Source organism: Lactuca saligna, chromosome 8 (genome assembly GCF_052625555.1).
Source record: "Lactuca saligna cultivar CGN05327 chromosome 8, ASM5262555v1, whole genome shotgun sequence".
NCBI lineage: Eukaryota > Viridiplantae > Streptophyta > Magnoliopsida > Asterales > Asteraceae > Lactuca > Lactuca saligna.
Genome location: NC_136424.1, coordinates 147,500,416 through 147,518,292, shown reverse-complemented (window position 1 = coordinate 147,518,292; position 17,877 = coordinate 147,500,416). Strand labels below are relative to the sequence as shown.

The following is a 17,877-nucleotide window of genomic DNA, read 5'->3' as shown; positions in this document are numbered from 1 at the left end:
AACTCTTAGATGGTCATCTCGAGGCTTTTTAGACCAAGATTGTAGCAGGATAGTTTGGGGACCATCAGGAACTCAAGGCTTGTGGAGCTCTAGAATCATTCGGGAAGGAGGATCCTACTACTAGCTCTTGTCGTGAAGGATCAGAGGTGGGTTATACATCATGCCTTCTGGGATAGTGATTTCATGATTGGATTACCACCAAGGTTTCATGGGATTTACATGAGGATTTTCCCGACATCATTGGTCGTGTCATTGATAGATTGGTCGCCAGTTTTGAGGGTCAGATCTTGGCTGTTCAGGCGGTTGATGGAGTGGTCGAGGTGACTCAGGAGCAAGAGATTGGTTTGGAGAGGAGATCGAGGAAGAGGAATCAGACTCATGGTCCAACTCAGCTAACAACATCTAAGTAGTTAGATGTTTCCATGTCTAGTGTTAGAGGCCTGAGGGTCCATGATGTTTACGCGAAGGATGAAGGAGCACATGAGCATATGCACGACAAGTCTAAATGTGGCAGATGCGGCTAGAAGGGTCACCTCCGCCAAGAATTCACCCTGGAGTTATAATTGTGTCATCATTGTCACCAACATGGCCATATCTAGGTAAATTGGCCACGCTTAGTAGTTGGGGTAACTCGGGTTACATCGCAGGTGCTTCGGCAAGAATGGGAGGTCAGGATTTCATCAGATTCTATTGCAGTTATATTATCTTTTTCTTTCCTATTGATTATTATCAGTATTTATATTGCATTAGAATCTTGTTTGGATATAGGTAAGCATTATCTTTGGTTTAGTTCGCTATTATTGCTTGGGTTATATCATCAAGAACTGTTATATGCAATTTTGCATGCTAATAGTCATTAGTGGGTAACATCTTGCTAAACAGAATTCAATATGTTCTTGTGTTGTTCCGGTTCTTTGATGAGGTTAATTTAGGGGTACCATTTGGAAGGTCTATGGTCGGATCAACTGGTAGGACCATTGCTATGGAATGAGCGATATCAAGAAGATGAATGAGGCAAACACAAGAGTTTGTTTGGTCGTTGGAAGTGCCAGGAGAATTTCATAATCCTAAGGGTTGAATATGGTTAGAATTCAAAGATCCTTTTAAGGATGGGAAGTTGGAGTGAAGATTCGCCACTTCGGAGCAAGGGTTATGGTCTTTGTCACCAAGATTTGGTGTTGTATCATGGCAAGCGATTGGGGTTATCGAACTTGCTGAGATTTTGGGGAGCACTCATCTGGATTTCATGAGTGGTGTGATCATCGAGTTTGGTTAGTAAGGTTATAAGAAGGTAAGATGAGTTAGGAATCCATAAAATTTTGTGGTTTGGGAGAGCTTCGTCGAATCCAAGTGGGGGAGAATCGTTTAGAATTCCAGAATCTGAATCATGTGTGAAACTAGGATGAGTTTCACATCCCAGTCAGGAGGGAAGTAGACTCAAGTGGTTGTTTGGATTGAAGTTGTGCAAGTTGGGAGTTCAGGAAACTTCCAACAGCTGGTTGACATCTTCTTTGTGGTATAGCAGACATGTGGATGGATCCAGGTTGAGGGTTGTGTTAAAGCCTTGCTATTTGTTCATGTTTGATGAAGGCTTTGGGGGTTCGAAACATAACCCGAATACCTGATTGGGATTTAGTTGGATGCAGGTTCGACGTAGGATGATTTGGGTTGGTATGGTAAAACCATGGGCGGTATCCATGGCGGAACTGAGGTGTTGTAATACTGTGGGGTAGTCGTAGCATTCATTAGATTGGAAGATAGTGTGGGAGTGTTGTAATACTACGAGGTAGTTGTAGCATTCACCAGGATATTAGACAGTTGTGGAAATGTTTTAAGTCTGTGATGGGATCATATTATTCACCAGATTGAGATAGACCATCATTAGGGGTCGTTGGTATAAAGGAGGATCGGTTTGTGCCTAGGGTAAGGTAGATAGTATTGTCGGAGAGCATTTCTTTATAATTAGAGGAGGACCATTGGGGTCCGAGGCGAGGTTAGGCCTGTGTAGCTCTTGATGGGGTGAGACTTGTGGGTGAGGCCCATTTGTTGGTATAGATTGGGTGAGACCCGTAGGCGAGGCCCACATGATTATGGTAGTGCAGGTGAGACCTGGTAGAGACCGGTTGGGTCGAGGTATTGGATCATAGTTTTAGTGGGATGACTATATGGTCAGTGAGTGGAAAAAGGGTGATGCATAGGCTAGGGTAGCCTTATCAGTTGGACTCTCAAGAACCTCATGGCTAGACCAGGTATGAGACTAGCAGTCTCAACGGTGGTTTGGGGATTTTTAAGTCCCGGTTTAGTGAATGGTTGTCGCGAATAAGAAGATTTCAGTTGAAATGCAAGTGTAAATCCTTAGATCTCGGGTTACGAGTTATGTACCTAGTTAGCTTTAGGTTGAGACTTGCGTTGGGAATCATAAGTGTATATACACATGATCTTTATTTCATAAATATATGAATTAAGGAATCTGTATGCCAAGGGAATTAGCTGAAGGTTTTAGGGTCAAAAATGGATGTTTTCAGTTCCGCTGGTAGAAAAAGCCCTTCTGATTGTGCTTTGGAATGTTTCTACCTGTGTGTGGGTCTGGCAAGTTATGGGGCTTCAGAATTATAGCAGTAGCATATCGGTTTGGCAGTTAAGGAATCAGTGACTTGTTCAGCACTAGAAGGTTTAACTCCCATATTGTATCTTGTTGCTCATTATTTTCATGGATTCATTTAACTTCAAGATGAGACTTTTACTCGAAGGATTATCTAGTCCCTTTTTATCAAGTGAAAATTTTTCGGCAGTAGCGAATGGTTGGTGATTCTGTTTTCCGGGGGAAACAACTAGGTAACCAAAAGTTGAATCAATTTGGAATGAAAAGTGGAGTTGAATTAGTAGTGGTTCAGTGTGGGCTGTCTATCAGGGAGTTAGACAAGTTTTTAAGATTTCAGATTTCGAGTAGAGTAGAAATGGTTATACTTCAGGGGTTAATTTAAGTTGAGTAAGGATATGTTCATCGTCAGGATTTGGGAGTCATACTAAGGTTGGGTTCAGTTGCATTTTAGAAGAATGTTGTATTCCCAGGGTTGCTTACTCGGTCCGCATCGGAGTTGTGGTAGAATTGTTCCAGCTATCTAGTGTACTTGGGATGGTAAGGAATGATTTCAAGAACGAAATATAATTTAAGTGACGGAGAATTGTAACACCCGATTCAAAGTACTTTTCATTTTAGATCCTTGGTGTGTAAATGTTTTGCAGAATTGGTCCATAGGGATAGATTTACCAACTTCAGGAAAGTTGGAGTAGGTTGGGCGTACTGGTGCAATTCTGGATCGCATGTCTTCACCACGTACGCGAGGTGTACATGGAGTACACATGGCGTATGTGAGCATGATTGAAACCCTAATTTTTAGGGTTTGCACCATATTTAAACCTTATGATAGCCTCATTTGTTCATGTTTAGCCAACCTCCACCTTCCTTTGTCCTAAATATGAAAACCTAGTGTGTTTTTGTGAGTTTTAAGCCTTAAAGAGTGTTTATTAGTGGTTTGTGAATGAGAAGAAGAAATGGATCACTTGGAGAGGTGTCTTGGCTTGAAGATCTGGGGTTAGCTCATCGTTTGCAAGATTTTTGAGGTAAAAAGATCGCATCTTGATGATCCATGATGCTAGATATAGTTATGTTGTTATTTTATGCATTTTGACCCTTAGAGTGATTGATGAGCTTCTTGACTCACTCCAGAAGTATTAGTGTTAGATCTAGACTTCTTTTGGTCATCTTGTTCATAAAAATGCAAGCTTTATGGTGTATCTTGAACCATGCATATGTTATGACCTTTGTTAAGATCTTTTTGAGCTCTTGAGCCCCATTAAGCCATGAATATGTGTAAAGTTGCCAACTTTACATGATAAGTGGTCTTATAGAATCAGATATGAGAGTTTGCTTGAGGTCTCAATGGATTAAGTTCTTAATGAAGTAGGGTGGACAAATGGGGAGTACGTTGTGCGTACCAAGATGGTACGTTGTACGTACTAGCCCCAGAGGGTGTACGCTAAGCGTACAAGCTGAGAACGCCCCGCGTACTCAGCAAGTAGGCTTCAGATTTGGGCTTCTGGGTTTTCGGCCCATGTTTGGATCTTAGGAGATTAGGGTCTTGTTGGGTCATCATGTTTCTATTTTTGGGTTGATGCTCTTATATTGGGTTCTTTCAGATGAAGTTCCACGAAGGGATTGGGCCAAATTTGGAAGATTAGGCTACAACTAGGTTTTGGGTGGCCATTTTAGAATTGGGCCTTTTGTGTTGTTGGTTTGGGCCTTAGCCTTGGGATAAGTTAGGAAAAGGGTAAATGATCTTTTACCCTAGTTTAGACTCTTTGTTATGGGTTGGAATCCAATTATTAATTGGATGTTATTTTATGTTGATAGCGTGAGGATTTTATCGGACCAACAAACAGAGATTTATCTGAGAGATACTCAGCAGCTTGAGGTGAGTTTCCTCACTGTGTTTAGCAGGTCAAATGCACCAATATCGGCCCATGGTTTATTATGTTAGGATGCTAGATGTATGCATGACTCTTGAATGTGTTATGTGTTGGTATGTATACTGAGCAGGGCTCGATGCTAGGCGAGTCCTGATGACTGTATTGTATTCTATTATCTTTGTGATTAGCGCATATGTTAGTATGATTATATGTTTATATGTTCATATGTATACTAGGCGGGGCCTAATGATTGGTATATCTGTAGACCTAGCGGGGTTCGATGTCGGGCGGGACCTGAGGCTAAGTGGGACTCGATGTCGGACGAGGCCCAATGAAGGACAGGGGCCCAATATGTGTTTATTATGTATGGTATGTGGTATTTTGGGGAACTCACTAAGCTTTGTGCTGACGGTTTTCAGTTTATGTTTAAGGTACTTCTGGTTCAAAAGGGAAGAGCCCAAGATGATTGCAGAATATACACCACTTCATTCCGCATTTTGTGATTTACTCTGATATTTTATGATGTAGTGATACATTTTGATCCATTTTGGCTGTATGACAATGTTTTGAATTATCGTTTTACTAATTTAAAAATGAAATTTTTGGTACTTATTTTTGGGACGTTACACAAACCTCCGCTCTGATATCATGATAATATTGTCATATGATTATTGAAAGAGAGAAATAACAAGGTTCTCAATGAAAAGCAGAAAGACTACAAAGAAGAAAGATGAGAATACATACTAGTTAAGACAAAACCCTAATGGGCTAAAGCCTAAAGGACACATAAACATGTGGGTTAATAACATATATGCTAACAAAATGCTCTTTCAAGGTTTGTAGATCTTCATCGTGTTCATCTTCTCCCTAGAAATCAAACGATCTCCAGAAGTGTTTGTGTGTATGTGTATCGATTTCTGGGTCTCTGGAGCGATTATCAGATATGTGTGTTCATGTTCGATTTTGGAACAACACACATACACTTCTCTTTTCTTTCTTTTCTAAAGTAGATTTTGGAACAACACATACGAACACTCTTATCTCTAGAACTCATATCCATTTCTGTTCAAGAACACATACATGAACTTGAACTTAAAATCGAGGTCATACAAGAAATCGAGCTTTGAAGAATAGAAAATAAAGGGATAGAAGATTACCGAAGAAGAACGTCAGAAAAAAAACATTGTTTGTTGGAGAAGATGATCGAAAACTCACCGGAGAACATGACAGGAGTATCGCTAGAGATGCAAAGACCGCCGAAAACCGGCCAAACCCATACCAACCGGTCATAGGGTAAACTATGGACAAAAAACAAGTTTAATTCGTAAATATGAAAAAAGAATTAGTGATCAAATATATACAAAACAAAAAATACATTACTCTTTTATGTCGTTATCTCTTATTATTAATTAAAAATTTATCACCTAATTACCGCCTTTCGGATTTTTAAATGCCTTTTGAACCCTATAACATAATAGTAATTTTTTTTTTGTAACACGTGAGAAGTTTTCTTTTTTTGGAAAAAACTTATGAATTACTAGAAGATTACTTATCGGATAAATGAAACAAAACGCACAAATGGGAGAGTTATTTATTTATATTATATTATATTATGTTTAGGTTTAAAATATTTTACATAATTAAATTGTATTTTTCTTATTGAAAAACACAAGTTAAACATAGAAAATAGAATATCAGTGTTGGTCAAAGTAAAAAAGAAAACAAAGACGCCGTCAAAGTCGTGTTGGTCAGGGCAAGGTCGGTCATTATCTCATATATCCGGCCGTCGTCATCCACCGCTTCAGCCTTCAGACGCAGACGCAGACGCAGGTGATTAACGTATCATTTAATTCTCCTTTTCTTCGGACTTCAATCTCCCGAAACTTCCAACATTTATCCCGCAGACGATCGGTGAACAACTGCATCATCCCCACTGCACTTGAAGAGCAAGATCAATTGCAACTGCAACAGTAAAGGGAGACCCCGATCGGATCCATCACAATTGCAAGCACTAGTCCTCAATTTGTCAAGTAAATGGCTTCCACGAATGGCATGGTCCCCATAACCCGGGCTTTTCTTTCCTCTTACTACGATAAATACCCATTTTCTCCGATTGTGTCTGACGTCTCTCGTCTTTCCGACGAGCTTCACAACATGTCCAACGATCTCCATAAGGATTCTCCTCCTCTTCCTGAAGGTAATAATCGTTTATCACTTTATTGTAGTTGTTATTCCCCCTTTAGTGAAAATGGAGCCAATTTCCGTGAATTACCTTTCTGGGTGCCTTTATTTGCTAGGTTTTTCTTAGGGAATGCTTTTGATTTCGTCTTTTGAATAGGTGTAATGGGTTTGATATATAGATTGTGGTGTTCTTGGTGACTCCAAGAATCCACCTTTTCTACTGTATAACTGGTGGAGTGATTATGATGTTCCTGAAACAATTTCTAAGTTACCATTCAAATTTCTATTGTGGGGGCGATATGCCTATTTATACTTCATTTGTTCTTGTTTGGATTGAAGGATTACACATTCTTTGAGAATGTTTCTTTTCAAGAGGCATAATGAACATGTAGGGGAAAGATTATTGGTCTAAACTATGATCCATGATGTGGTATTTTTCCTTTTTATTACTTATAAATGGATATGTTTCAGGGGAAAGATTATTGGTTCAAGAAGCAGAGTCACAACCACCACACAAACTGGATGAGAACATGTGGAAGAATCGTGAACACATTGAAGAAATCCTTTTCTTGCTTCAAAGCTCTCATTGGCCAAAATCTGTGAGATACAAATTCTTTTATTTATTTATTTTCAAATCCCATCTCACCTTTTATCTTTTTGTATTTTTGTTGCTGTTGGCAGCTTCAAAAACAGTCCACACCAGAAGACATTGAACTTGCTCAAGTTCTTAAACAACTAAACAATAAATTTAAAGTTGCATTAGAGCTTGTGGAATCCTTCCAAACAAAAAATTCTAATAATGTGTTCAACACAGGTTAGTTTAAAGGATTGATAAGATATATATGATACTGAAATTGAAAACATATGTTGATGTGTAATGTATGCAGTTATGAGCTACATGCCACAAGATTTCAGAGGCACATTAATCAGACAACAAAGAGAAAGGTCTGAAAGAAATAAGCAAGCAGAAGTTGATGCTTTAGTAAATTCAGGTGGGACTATACGTGCCCGTTATGCCCTTCTTTGGAATCAACAAATGGAAAGGTAATAAACTAATAAATAATAATATTCCTTTTTTTTTTCTTCGTAATCCATGTTTTTTATGTCTTTATCCAGGAGAAAACAGTTATCTCAGCTTGGTTCTGCAACAGGTGTCTACAAGACTCTTGTGAAATATTTAGTGGGAGTGCCTCAGGTATATCAATATTTTATATGTTTTTTCATTATATATATATATATATATATTTTTTTTTTGTTGTTGTAAGATAGTTTTGAGTGTTTTAAGGTTTTTTAGTTGTCATAATGAGATAAATTACTTCACTTGCTGCAGGTTTTACTGGATTTTATCCGACAATTAAATGATGATCAAGGGTATATATATTTTTTTTCTTTCAAGAATAGTCAACCATGCATTGACCAGGTCAAAGACCAAAGTCAACTGGACAAAAGTTACAATTTTTTTTACTGAATGCCCTCAATAGTCCTAGAAAGCTTGTGTTAGTTGTGTAGTCTAGTCCTGTCAGGTGTAACAAAAGACATGATGCCCTCATATCCTCATTTGTGCAAAAGACGTAAATGCCCTTATTTTGTTTTACACTAGGCCCATGGAGGAGCAACGACATCGTTATGGGCCCCCTCTGTATTCCCTGACAAAAATGGTGCTCAATATTCGCCTTTTTCTTTCATTGTCATGGTGGCGCTTTGAAGATATTAAGCTGTAAGAATATCATAAAATCTTTCCTTTTTATTTATTTTTTTATTTATAATATGATAAAAGTCCCATTTAGTTTTATATTTTTTCTGGTTTCTTGTGATTAGTCAGAAGCATCAAATATCCATCTTGGAAGAAGCAGTTCAAGTCTATGTTTCTGAGTTGGAAAGATTTCTGAAATTCATTGGGTATCGATTTTTCTCATATTTCATTCTATATCATAAATATTTCCTTTTACATATATATATATATATATATATATATATATATATATATATATATATATATATATATATATATATATATATATATATATATATGAATGGATCAATAGTAACATTATATCTTTTATTCTTTAAGTGAAGTGTAAATTTGCCTCTATTCACAGGGAGGTCTTTGCAAATTCACCTTTCTTTCTTACAGCTGAAGAAGCTGGTGCAATAGATGGAATGTAAATTCATCTCCCTTTAATCTTTATATATATATATATATATATATATATATATATATATATATATATACAATTATACATATACATTATACATATATTTGTATATAATATATAACTCAAATCTGATTTCTGCAGTAAAAATGATGGATATAGTGAAACTGCTGTTGCTGCTGGAAGAACTCATGAGGTAGTTTACTTTTCCCAATATGCAATGAGTAATGTTATTATTATACTCTTAATATTAATATTAATATTAATATTGTTATTATTATTATTATTATTATTATTATTATTATTATTATTATTATTATTATTATTATTGTTATGTGCTTTCCTTTTAGGTTTCATTAATGGTGGACTCGGTAAATTCATACATTGCTTGGGATTTCTCCATACTGCAAGGGAAAATAAGCACGGTAATCATGACTTTATTTGGATGTTTCAAAACAGCCCTTGGATTTTTTGTAAATTACGCAAACAGTCCCTGTACTTTTACTTCTTTCATAACGGGCCCAAACTTTTTTGGAAGTTGTGGAATGACCTATGGATTTTGCATAGAAGTCTCAATTTCTCTAAGATTAGAAGATGATCATTGACCTTTTGTGTAAATTTTCAAATAGCTCCAATTCTTTAAAACTAAGAAATCTTTAAGAAACATAAGGAAAAAGGTCAAATATTAGAAAAAAAAAATGTCTGTTTCTTGTTACAGGACATTGGATTTTGTGTGGAGCACACAAGTTCTACTGGACAGAAAACAGTAAGTTGATGTTTTATAATTTTTTATTTTTCTCATTATGTAATGTCTAAATAAATAATGTTTATAATTTTTTGGAGAAAAGAAACACTTTATATATATAATATATAACTTACTGGATTAAGTCATTCTTTCTGTGTTTGTTTTCATATAGCTTATCTTGCCCTACAGGCGATACGAGTCTAACCAAGTAAGTAGTAACATCTTCCTCCAGGTTTTATAATTTCCAATGAAACCAAAAGTAAATTCAGAGGGTAAAAATGTCTTTTTGCAGGGTAATTTCTGCACAGTCATGGCTGGCAACTACACACTCGTATGGGACAATTCGTATTCAACCTTTTTCAAGAAGGTTGGTTGTTTGTTTGATTCTTCCAAAATTGACTTCATGGAACATTTTTTTCTCTTGTGTGCTCAAAAGACATGAATACCCTTATCATTGTTATTATGTATAATGTAGTTAATGTTGTTGGATATGTAAAAACAGGCTCTTCGCTACAAAGTGGATTGTATTCCACCTGTTGTAGAACCAGTGTCCTCAAATGAATTGGAAGCTGAAGAGAGGGGATAATTTGATTTGTAAACTTTTTAATTATGTTATTAATGATTTATCCTTGTAAAAATCGTTGTTTCATTGCACTCTTGAGCCTTAAATTTGTAGTAGATGGTTGTAAAGTTATTAAATTTGTAAACAATCTGAGTTTGTGTAAGCAATTATGAAGTTTGAACATTGTTACTTGCTTGGACCTAACTGAACCGGACTGAATTGCTATGAAAGCCTAAGAGTGTGTTTGGTTGTAGAAAATTTTCTAGTTTTCCATGAAAATGTTTAAATGAAATGAAAGTTTTGATATGTTTTCCAAATTGTAAGTAAATTAGAAAAGTGATTTTTATAGTTTTTCAAAAGTTCTATAATGAAAAATAAAAAACTCTATCGGTTCCAACCTAATGTGTTTTCAAAATTTTCAATGAAAACTAAAAATGAAAACTCGATTATATTTTCTTAAAAATATTTTTCTTGGAAAAGAAAGTCTTCTATAACCAAACACGCCCTAAGTGTCATGTTATATTGGATTGAATTGTACCAACTTTTTAAGTATATTTTTGACGGTAGTCTTATTGACATGTTTTGATTCTTGTCTATGTTCAATGTTCAAGATGCCTAAAAGGGCTATGATAAAAGGATAGTGACAAAATGGACGGGAGGACATTATATAATGAACTTGCCAGGGGAATATTCTAAAAATCCTACTATATATGCAATACCATTTCACATTACCATGACATCATATTATGAATTCATCTTTATTATTCTTACAATTTTTAGAAAGTTCATGGACAAGTTTGCAAGGTGTTTTTAGATGATGCTTGTTCATCGCAACATAGATTATTGCTTATGGTTTTTGCAAGGTGTTTCCAAATGATCCTTTTCGTTTATTTTGCATATAGGGGAGCAAAGGTAGCTAGACATAGGATTCTTTGGAAAAACTTAGAGTGAGGCTTAGCGGAGATCTTTAGGAATGAGTTCTTTGCAAAAGTGGATATCTAAGCCACTCATGTGACAAATGTAGAAGTATTAGGTAACATCCAGATTTTCAGGTATTATATTGTATCGTTTATTTCTGGAGTTAAGAGAGGGACTCGATGAGTTGATGCCTAGACTCGTCGAGTAGGATCGCGTATTGTTGACTGATAAATGAGGGGACTCGACGAGTCGGTAAGAGTGGACTCGACGAGTTCGTGCTGACGATTGAAACCCTAAATCCCCGAGCTTGTACCCTATTTAAAGGACCTTATAGCCCTCTTGTGCGGCTACCTGTCCAGAGAGAGTGCCCCTTGAGAGCTTGAGCGAGTTGAGAGAGAGAGAGAGAGAGAGAGAGAGAGAGATAATGCTATATTGATCAATCTTGGTGTGATTTTAGCAAAAGAGAAGTTGTTTCTAGTAACAGGAGGTCAAAGGAGCAGTGGATCCAGAGTTTTCAAGATCAGATCTACACTTTTGAGGTATCAATCAAACTTCCTTTCTATTTTGGGTTAAGATCCATGATCTATGGTTTTCTATAGCCTTTTTAGAGTTTGATAAGTGGAGTTTATGGTCCTTTGCTATGCTAGACCTCAGATCTGGACCTATGGAGGTCCAGAGAGCCTTCCCCATTCTGCTTTTTGTGGTTCCATGGAGAAAATGGACATAGGTTGCCATGTTAGAAGAGATTTCACCAAAATAAGCCTTAGGGGCATTGCATGTGTAGCAAGATTCGACCTTTACGTGATTATTGGTCATGGGGAAGTCAGATCTATAGATTAGAGAAACAGATCTGACCTCAAGAGGTCAGATGAGTGTTGTCATGGGAAGAACTCGCCGAGCCATAAGGGACTCAACGAGTCGAGTCGGGTTGCCCCGCAATTCGCGATCTGTGATAATCCGTGAGGTGTAGGGTTGAATCAGCGAGTCAAGTGAAGGACCAGGGACAAAGAGGACATGCGTGTACTCGTCGAGTCACACGAGTGCACTCGATGAGTCGGGTCAAAGTTTAACCGATTGACTTTTGTTGACTTTTAGGGTTTAGTCAGTGTTTGGACTTATGAGCCATTAGAGGGGTAGAATGGTCTTTTACCCTTCTTAAAAAACTTCTAGAAAGGTGTTAGCCTAGCCTTTAGAAGTTTTATTAATTAGAGTAATTATTTATGTGATTAGGCGGAGGCTAGTGTAGTATTTCAGGGTTCGAGGTTTACCGAGTTACCCGAGGTGAGTCTTCTCACTATAATTTACCTTGAGTGGTAATTAGAGTTATGTGATATAGTATCTTGTATTATGTGATGTGTTGCACAACATTATTTCTCTGTGATTTATGTTGTGTGTATATCAGAGTTACAGAGTTAGGACCGGAAGATCCACAGAGTTAGGACCAGAGGGTCCACAGAGTTAGATCCAGAGGGCTCACAGAGTTATAGCCTCGAGTGACTATTATGTTTTAAATGTGGTATTTTGGGGAACTCACTAACATTTATGCTTACGGTGTTTTGTAAGTTTAGAAGGCAAAATGAAAAAGTGAAACATTGGAGTTAGGAGATGGAATGAAAAAAAATTAGTAAGTTTAGAAGGCAAAATGAAAAGAGTTGAAGTTGAGGAGCAAAAGAGATAAGCGGTGAGGATGAGTAAAATTAAGTAACTTTGAAAATTTGAATATTATTTCTAATTCTTGAGTTTGACCCACTATAAGTCTATAACATATAATGTATTTATAAAAATATGAACTTCATAATAAATAATATATAATTAAACGGGTCATATTTAAGTCATCTTTGAGTTGAAAGTATTCACCCTAACCCTATCTGTTTAATTATCGTGTCGTGTGAATTCGTTTACATAAACATGTCAAAATCTCTGATCCAAGCCCGCTAGTTTCATGTCGGGTTCGTATTGTGTTTTCGTGTTGTGTCATGTTTTACTAGGTCTACCGTCTACGGAGGGACAATTAATTCACTCAAAAAATTAAAAATTAATATGAAGAGAATTTCAATTAAAATAACAAAAAAAAAAACCCTGAAGAATATGAGCAATTGAAGTTATGGTTTCAGACTATCAGATGTCGTTAATCTTCGCCGAGCAAAAGCACGAATAAGCGTTTCAGTGTCATTTCGACATTTGGATGGTTCGTTTCCTGGGTCTCGTTACTCGGTTCCTAGGGCTTCCTGCTCATCAATATCAGGTTCGTTTGCTTTCTTACAACCTGCAACTGATAATTTCATATTACTATATCAAGTATCATCAACTAATCCCTTAACATGATGCATATATCCGTCCTATGATGAAGACAACACATTGCTATTAAAAACTTATGCCAGTTACTCACTCATTTAACCTGTAAATCAGCATTTGAATTATCGGCGTCATCGAATAATCATCTTTTTCTCTTCTCTTGTTTGTAGATAGTATTCGATTAGGTTTCCCGTTAGGTTATTGGTATGTAAGGTTAATAAGGTTCACCCAATTTCTGGTTATCAACCTATCTTGGACTCCTAATGGAAGGTTTACCTCGAGTAATAAAATCAGACATAAACTTAACTCCTAAAATTTCATCCCCAAAATTGCATATTGCATACTCTTTAGGTCAAAATTCTATTTTTTAGGCTGTTTAGATCATATATTTTCTCTAACTTGTTGTCACAATGTCATATTATCTTGATAGATTTTTAAAAAATACAATACCTTAATAAAAAAATCGAAGCACTATTCTTTAAAAGAAATAAACAAAAGTAGGATTCTATAATACACAAATAAGTTGAGATACATTGCAATTCTAAGTTAACTCTTATCACTTTTCATTTTGAAGGGAAAATCCTGGATTTCTTATGGTCTTAACCTGGCTTTGGCTAGAAAAGGTGTAATTGTGAATGACAAAATTTTTAAAAACTTGACAATTTCTGAACTACAAACAAGAGGTGCAACTATTCAAGGTAAATACAAGAATATCAACATTCAACCTTTTTATGTATTCGTTTATAAATTGTTCTTATTTATTTATCTGGAATTCCTTAGATTCCTTATCTGGAATTCCTGTGTATATTAGAGGGAATCTTTTTGTACAAAAATCAGAAATTACCAAAGCACAATTCAGTAAACTACTGAAACAGGCATGTCTCAAGTCTCCACTACCATTTCCAATCCTTCTGAGGTTTAATGTGTTTTTTAGCATCAACATTTTCCATGGAGGATAATTTTGTCATTTACAATGTATACGAACCAAACAAAGATTTTACAAAACACTGGATTTATTCTTTTTTCACATCATTTAATTTATTTTCAGGTGACTACCCACATATCATCTGTTTCAGATATTTTTGTTCATGATGGTGCTATTGGCTCAACTTCAACTTCAACTTCAACTTCAACCCTACAAATTGATGCAAAAGTTCGGGTGATTAGTGATAATCCTACAGCTACATGTGCATTTCATAATATCCTCTTTCAAACCCCTACACGTGCAGTTTCCCATGATTCTTGCCCTCTTACTGTATATGTTGCCTCATCCATAAGGTTACAGGATAAATTATATTATATTATTATCTCTTCTCAAAACTTTAACCCAATCTTCCAAATCTGCCCTTTGGAAAAAGTATTAGACATAACAAGTTGTATTGTGTTTGACCTGCATTGGACTGAGACTGAGACAGATGTCAGTCAGACAAAAGTTCAACTTTTTGTCCTATCCAAAAACATGGAACAAGGTGAGACAGGGTTCTTGTTAGTGTAAAAGACATAAATGCCCTCATCATTAATAAAATAGCCCTAGAAAGCTCCTTCTAGTCCAGTTCAGGCTGTGGTTGTTACACAAGACATGACTATACTGGACTAACCAAGCTTTCTAGGGATATTTTATTAATGATGAGGGCATTTACGTCTTTTACACTGACAAGAACCCTGTCTAACCTTGTTCCATGTTTTTGGATGGGACAAAAAGTTGAACTTTTGTCTGATTGACATCTGTCTCAGTCTCAGTCCAATGCACGCCAAACACAGTACAACTTGTTATATACTTGGCTAAACTTCTTTTATGCTTTTTGTTTTATTAAAATTATTTATTTTTGTTTTGGATAATCTTTTGACCTTTTTCAGCTTGAATGTTCTGGATGCCATTGGTCTTGGAAGTGAAGTGACAGATGGAGTTATTGCTGCTGATGCTGACCTGTCATCTTTAGTTTTATGTGGTAAAGCTTTTTGTGATGCAAATGGTATTAAAAAAGCACTTTCCGCCTTATCTGAACCAATTATACTTTCTAGAGGAGGCCTTCTTCTACATCCTAAGTAATTACATATTTACATTTATACCCCATTTGTATTTTCTCAAAATCTTTTTTTTTTACTAATCAATAATTTGGTAGATTTTTCAAATTCCATAATAAAAATAATATTTCTTGATTTCAGAATCCTGCTCTCGTGTGATCGTGTATTTCTTATATTCCTTTCAGAAGACACCATTAAAAAAAGCTTAAAACATATGGTTACAGATCATGGAGGGGTAATAATGTCATCTACTCATAATGCTTCACCATTATTCCCATCTACAAATCCAAAAAATCGTTTTCTATCAAAATTTCCAGCTTCAATGATTCTTTCATCATCCGATAGGTGGTGTTACTCAAATTCTACAAATTCTAATTTCATCATTATTTATTAGCTTAATATTTTATTAAATGTTTTTTTTTTTTTTTTAAATGTGAAGCAGTTCAGGTGTTATTCCTACTATCTCAAAACTCTCTCATGGTCAAGCAGCTTATCATTTTCTAGCAGGATATAAAAATGGGACATTTAATCCTGCATATGGTATGACTTCATATCTTTGTGATCCATTACAGATTGCAAAATCTCTTTTCTCAAAGGTAATTTATATATATATATATTTTTATTATATTCGAGAAAAACATTTTAAAAGTTTTTGTTTGTCAATTGTCACTTTGTCTTCCTACAGTTGATAGATAACCAAATTCCTTCATTCCTGATTAATGTAAATCAAGGAGAGAAACAAATATCCGGTAAGGGAAATTTATCTGGAATCGGAATTCAATTCCATTCCAATCCTTCAAATTCCAGCTCATTTGATAGATTCCAATTCCTTCCAAAACATTTTTTCAGGGATGGATTTTGTAAATTTGGTAGAATCTACTCAACACAAGAATATTCCACCATTTGAATGTAAAGGTAACTCTTGAAAAAGTAAAACACCTTTTGGCTTTTGGATTCCCAATTTTTACTAAATTTTTCATGAAAAAAATATATATTTTTGTTTGTAGGTGGAGACCTTCGACGTAGATACAACAATTTTTTATCCAACAAGTTTGGAAAATTACCTCAACATTTTTCGTTTTAAGATGATATATTCCTTCCTTTTTTTTTTTTTTTGGCAACATGTTAACGAACAAGTAGTGGAATATGGAAGAGTGATGGGGCTTGACTTTTTGGAATTGAAATGAATGCTGAGTGATTAGATTGGCTGTATTTTTTTTTTTAATTTGGGTCAACGATTTTGACTTGTTTTAGAAGGAATGGGTCCCACACCAACTGTATTATGCATAACTGGGTATGCGTACAGCTTGCATTAAAACAGATGAGCATTGGGATTGACTTTGGTTGGCACATTCTTATCCATGCAAACTAACTAACATTAATACAACCACCAAACACATGCTGTGTGCGCCGTTCAATTTTAAAGTTGGTTGGCATTTTTATTATTATTATTATTATTATTATTATTATTATTATTATTATTTTCATATATTAGTCAAATCGATTTTCGAACTTATAATTTTTCTTTTATAGAATCGGTTTGTAAATCTTAAGGATGTGTACAGTTTGTTTTTTTTTTTTTAATGGAACTGAAACCTACTTTTATAATTTAGAAAAAGAGGTCTCGCTAGACAATTTTGATATTGGCATAAAAGGTAATTTGTTCAACGACTTTTGAACACTAATTGTGTGACATAATTAATGAGAAGGAAAAAAGATATGAAAACCGACCCGAATCAGTTTAGAGAATAAATGGTTTCAAAAAAGCAGATCCGACGATTATGTTGTGGTTTATTATTTTGACTCTTGGAATTCTTTGGAGCCGATTTAAGAAAAAAAAAAAAAAAGAACTATTTGAAAACCGGTTTTTGGTATTAGCCACTTGAAAGTATGTTTTTTGAATTTTTCCTTTTAAAAACAGAGTTCACGATGAAGCATACATTTGCATTTGAATTGTTAAATATTCGCATTTTCGAGAAAACTTATATAGGTTTTTAGATTACGTAATGACCAATTCTAAATTACAAACTAAAGTTTTTATTTATTTGTTTATTTTGATAATGCATTGAACGATAACATTGTTGTTGAACGATAAAAAATAAAATATATTGCGACGACTATTTATTTTTTGTTGGTATTTTACATGTTGCAAACATCATAGACTTGACTGTGAAAGACACACTTAAATTTATCATTTTGTTTATTTTTGCTTAAAAGTTAATAACATTATTAGTTAATTTGAAACTTCAACCTTCCAGATTTTGGAAGAATTAGAAGCTTGGTTTTCTTTTGACCAACATTAAGAGACGATATTCAGGTTAAACAATGATTGTTTGTTCCTTTCTTCATTTTGTTTGTATAGAATAATGCTGTAATAGTAATACACTTTAATTTATTTGTTTGTTATAACATGTTTCTGTCATTTTTTTTTTCTATTAAAACCTTACATGTGTACTTCAAAAATAAATATACCCAATCATGAGAAGCTTTTGTATGGTTAAACGGGGTTTCTACATTTTTAAAGTATT

At 35.2% G+C, this 17,877-nt stretch overlaps 2 protein-coding genes across 6 annotated transcripts; both read left to right on the top strand.

Moving 5' to 3' along the window:
* The first annotated feature begins 6,166 nt into the window (after positions 1-6,166).
* Positions 6,167-10,294, top strand: LOC145011200 (uncharacterized). 2 transcript variants are annotated; one of them, XM_078969862.1, is made up of 16 exons: positions 6,167-6,300; positions 6,375-6,667; positions 7,123-7,250; positions 7,333-7,465; positions 7,539-7,695; positions 7,768-7,846; positions 7,982-8,022; positions 8,252-8,368; positions 8,470-8,550; positions 8,751-8,813; positions 8,949-9,000; positions 9,155-9,229; positions 9,523-9,570; positions 9,722-9,757; positions 9,842-9,916; positions 10,052-10,294. In XM_078969862.1, exons 2-16 carry the CDS (start codon positions 6,505-6,507, stop codon positions 10,133-10,135), a joined length of 1,332 nt encoding a protein of 443 aa, XP_078825988.1. In that variant the 5' UTR covers positions 6,167-6,300; positions 6,375-6,504; the 3' UTR covers positions 10,136-10,294. The 2 variants fall into 2 exon arrangements, with proteins under 2 accessions (XP_078825988.1, XP_078825987.1); XM_078969861.1 differs by having other exon boundaries at positions 6,187-6,667.
* Positions 10,295-13,105: 2,811 nt separating this feature from the next.
* LOC145013387 (uncharacterized) lies at positions 13,106-16,699 on the top strand. 4 transcript variants are annotated; one of them, XM_078972181.1, is made up of 10 exons: positions 13,106-13,274; positions 13,899-14,022; positions 14,105-14,199; positions 14,373-14,602; positions 15,182-15,273; positions 15,535-15,694; positions 15,789-15,945; positions 16,035-16,098; positions 16,199-16,264; positions 16,357-16,699. In XM_078972181.1, the coding sequence occupies exons 1-10, from the start codon at positions 13,215-13,217 to the stop codon at positions 16,431-16,433; spliced, it is 1,125 nt and encodes a 374-aa protein (XP_078828307.1). In that variant the 5' UTR covers positions 13,106-13,214; the 3' UTR covers positions 16,434-16,699. The 4 variants fall into 4 exon arrangements, with proteins under 4 accessions (XP_078828307.1, XP_078828305.1, XP_078828304.1 ...); XM_078972179.1 differs by having other exon boundaries at positions 15,182-15,370; positions 15,491-15,694; positions 15,792-15,945; XM_078972178.1 differs by having other exon boundaries at positions 15,182-15,370; positions 15,491-15,694.
* The last annotated feature ends 1,178 nt before the right edge of the window (positions 16,700-17,877 follow it).

Bases quoted from the DNA above. Each gene is read 5' to 3' on its own strand.
- LOC145011200 (XM_078969862.1), top strand. From the start codon at position 6,505: ATGGCTTCCACGAATGGCATGGTCCCCATAACCCGGGCTTTTCTTTCC. The intron at 8,023-8,251 runs GTATATATATTT...GTTTTACACTAG, and splicing joins CAATTAAATGATGATCAAGG to GCCCATGGAGGAGCAACGAC. The intron at 8,369-8,469 runs GTAAGAATATCA...TCTTGTGATTAG, and splicing joins CGCTTTGAAGATATTAAGCT to TCAGAAGCATCAAATATCCA.
- LOC145013387 (XM_078972178.1), top strand. From the start codon at position 13,215: ATGGTTCGTTTCCTGGGTCTCGTTACTCGGTTCCTAGGGCTTCCTGCT. The intron at 14,200-14,372 runs GCATGTCTCAAG...ATTTATTTTCAG, and splicing joins TCAGTAAACTACTGAAACAG to GTGACTACCCACATATCATC. The intron at 16,265-16,356 runs GTAACTCTTGAA...TTTTGTTTGTAG, and splicing joins TCCACCATTTGAATGTAAAG to GTGGAGACCTTCGACGTAGA.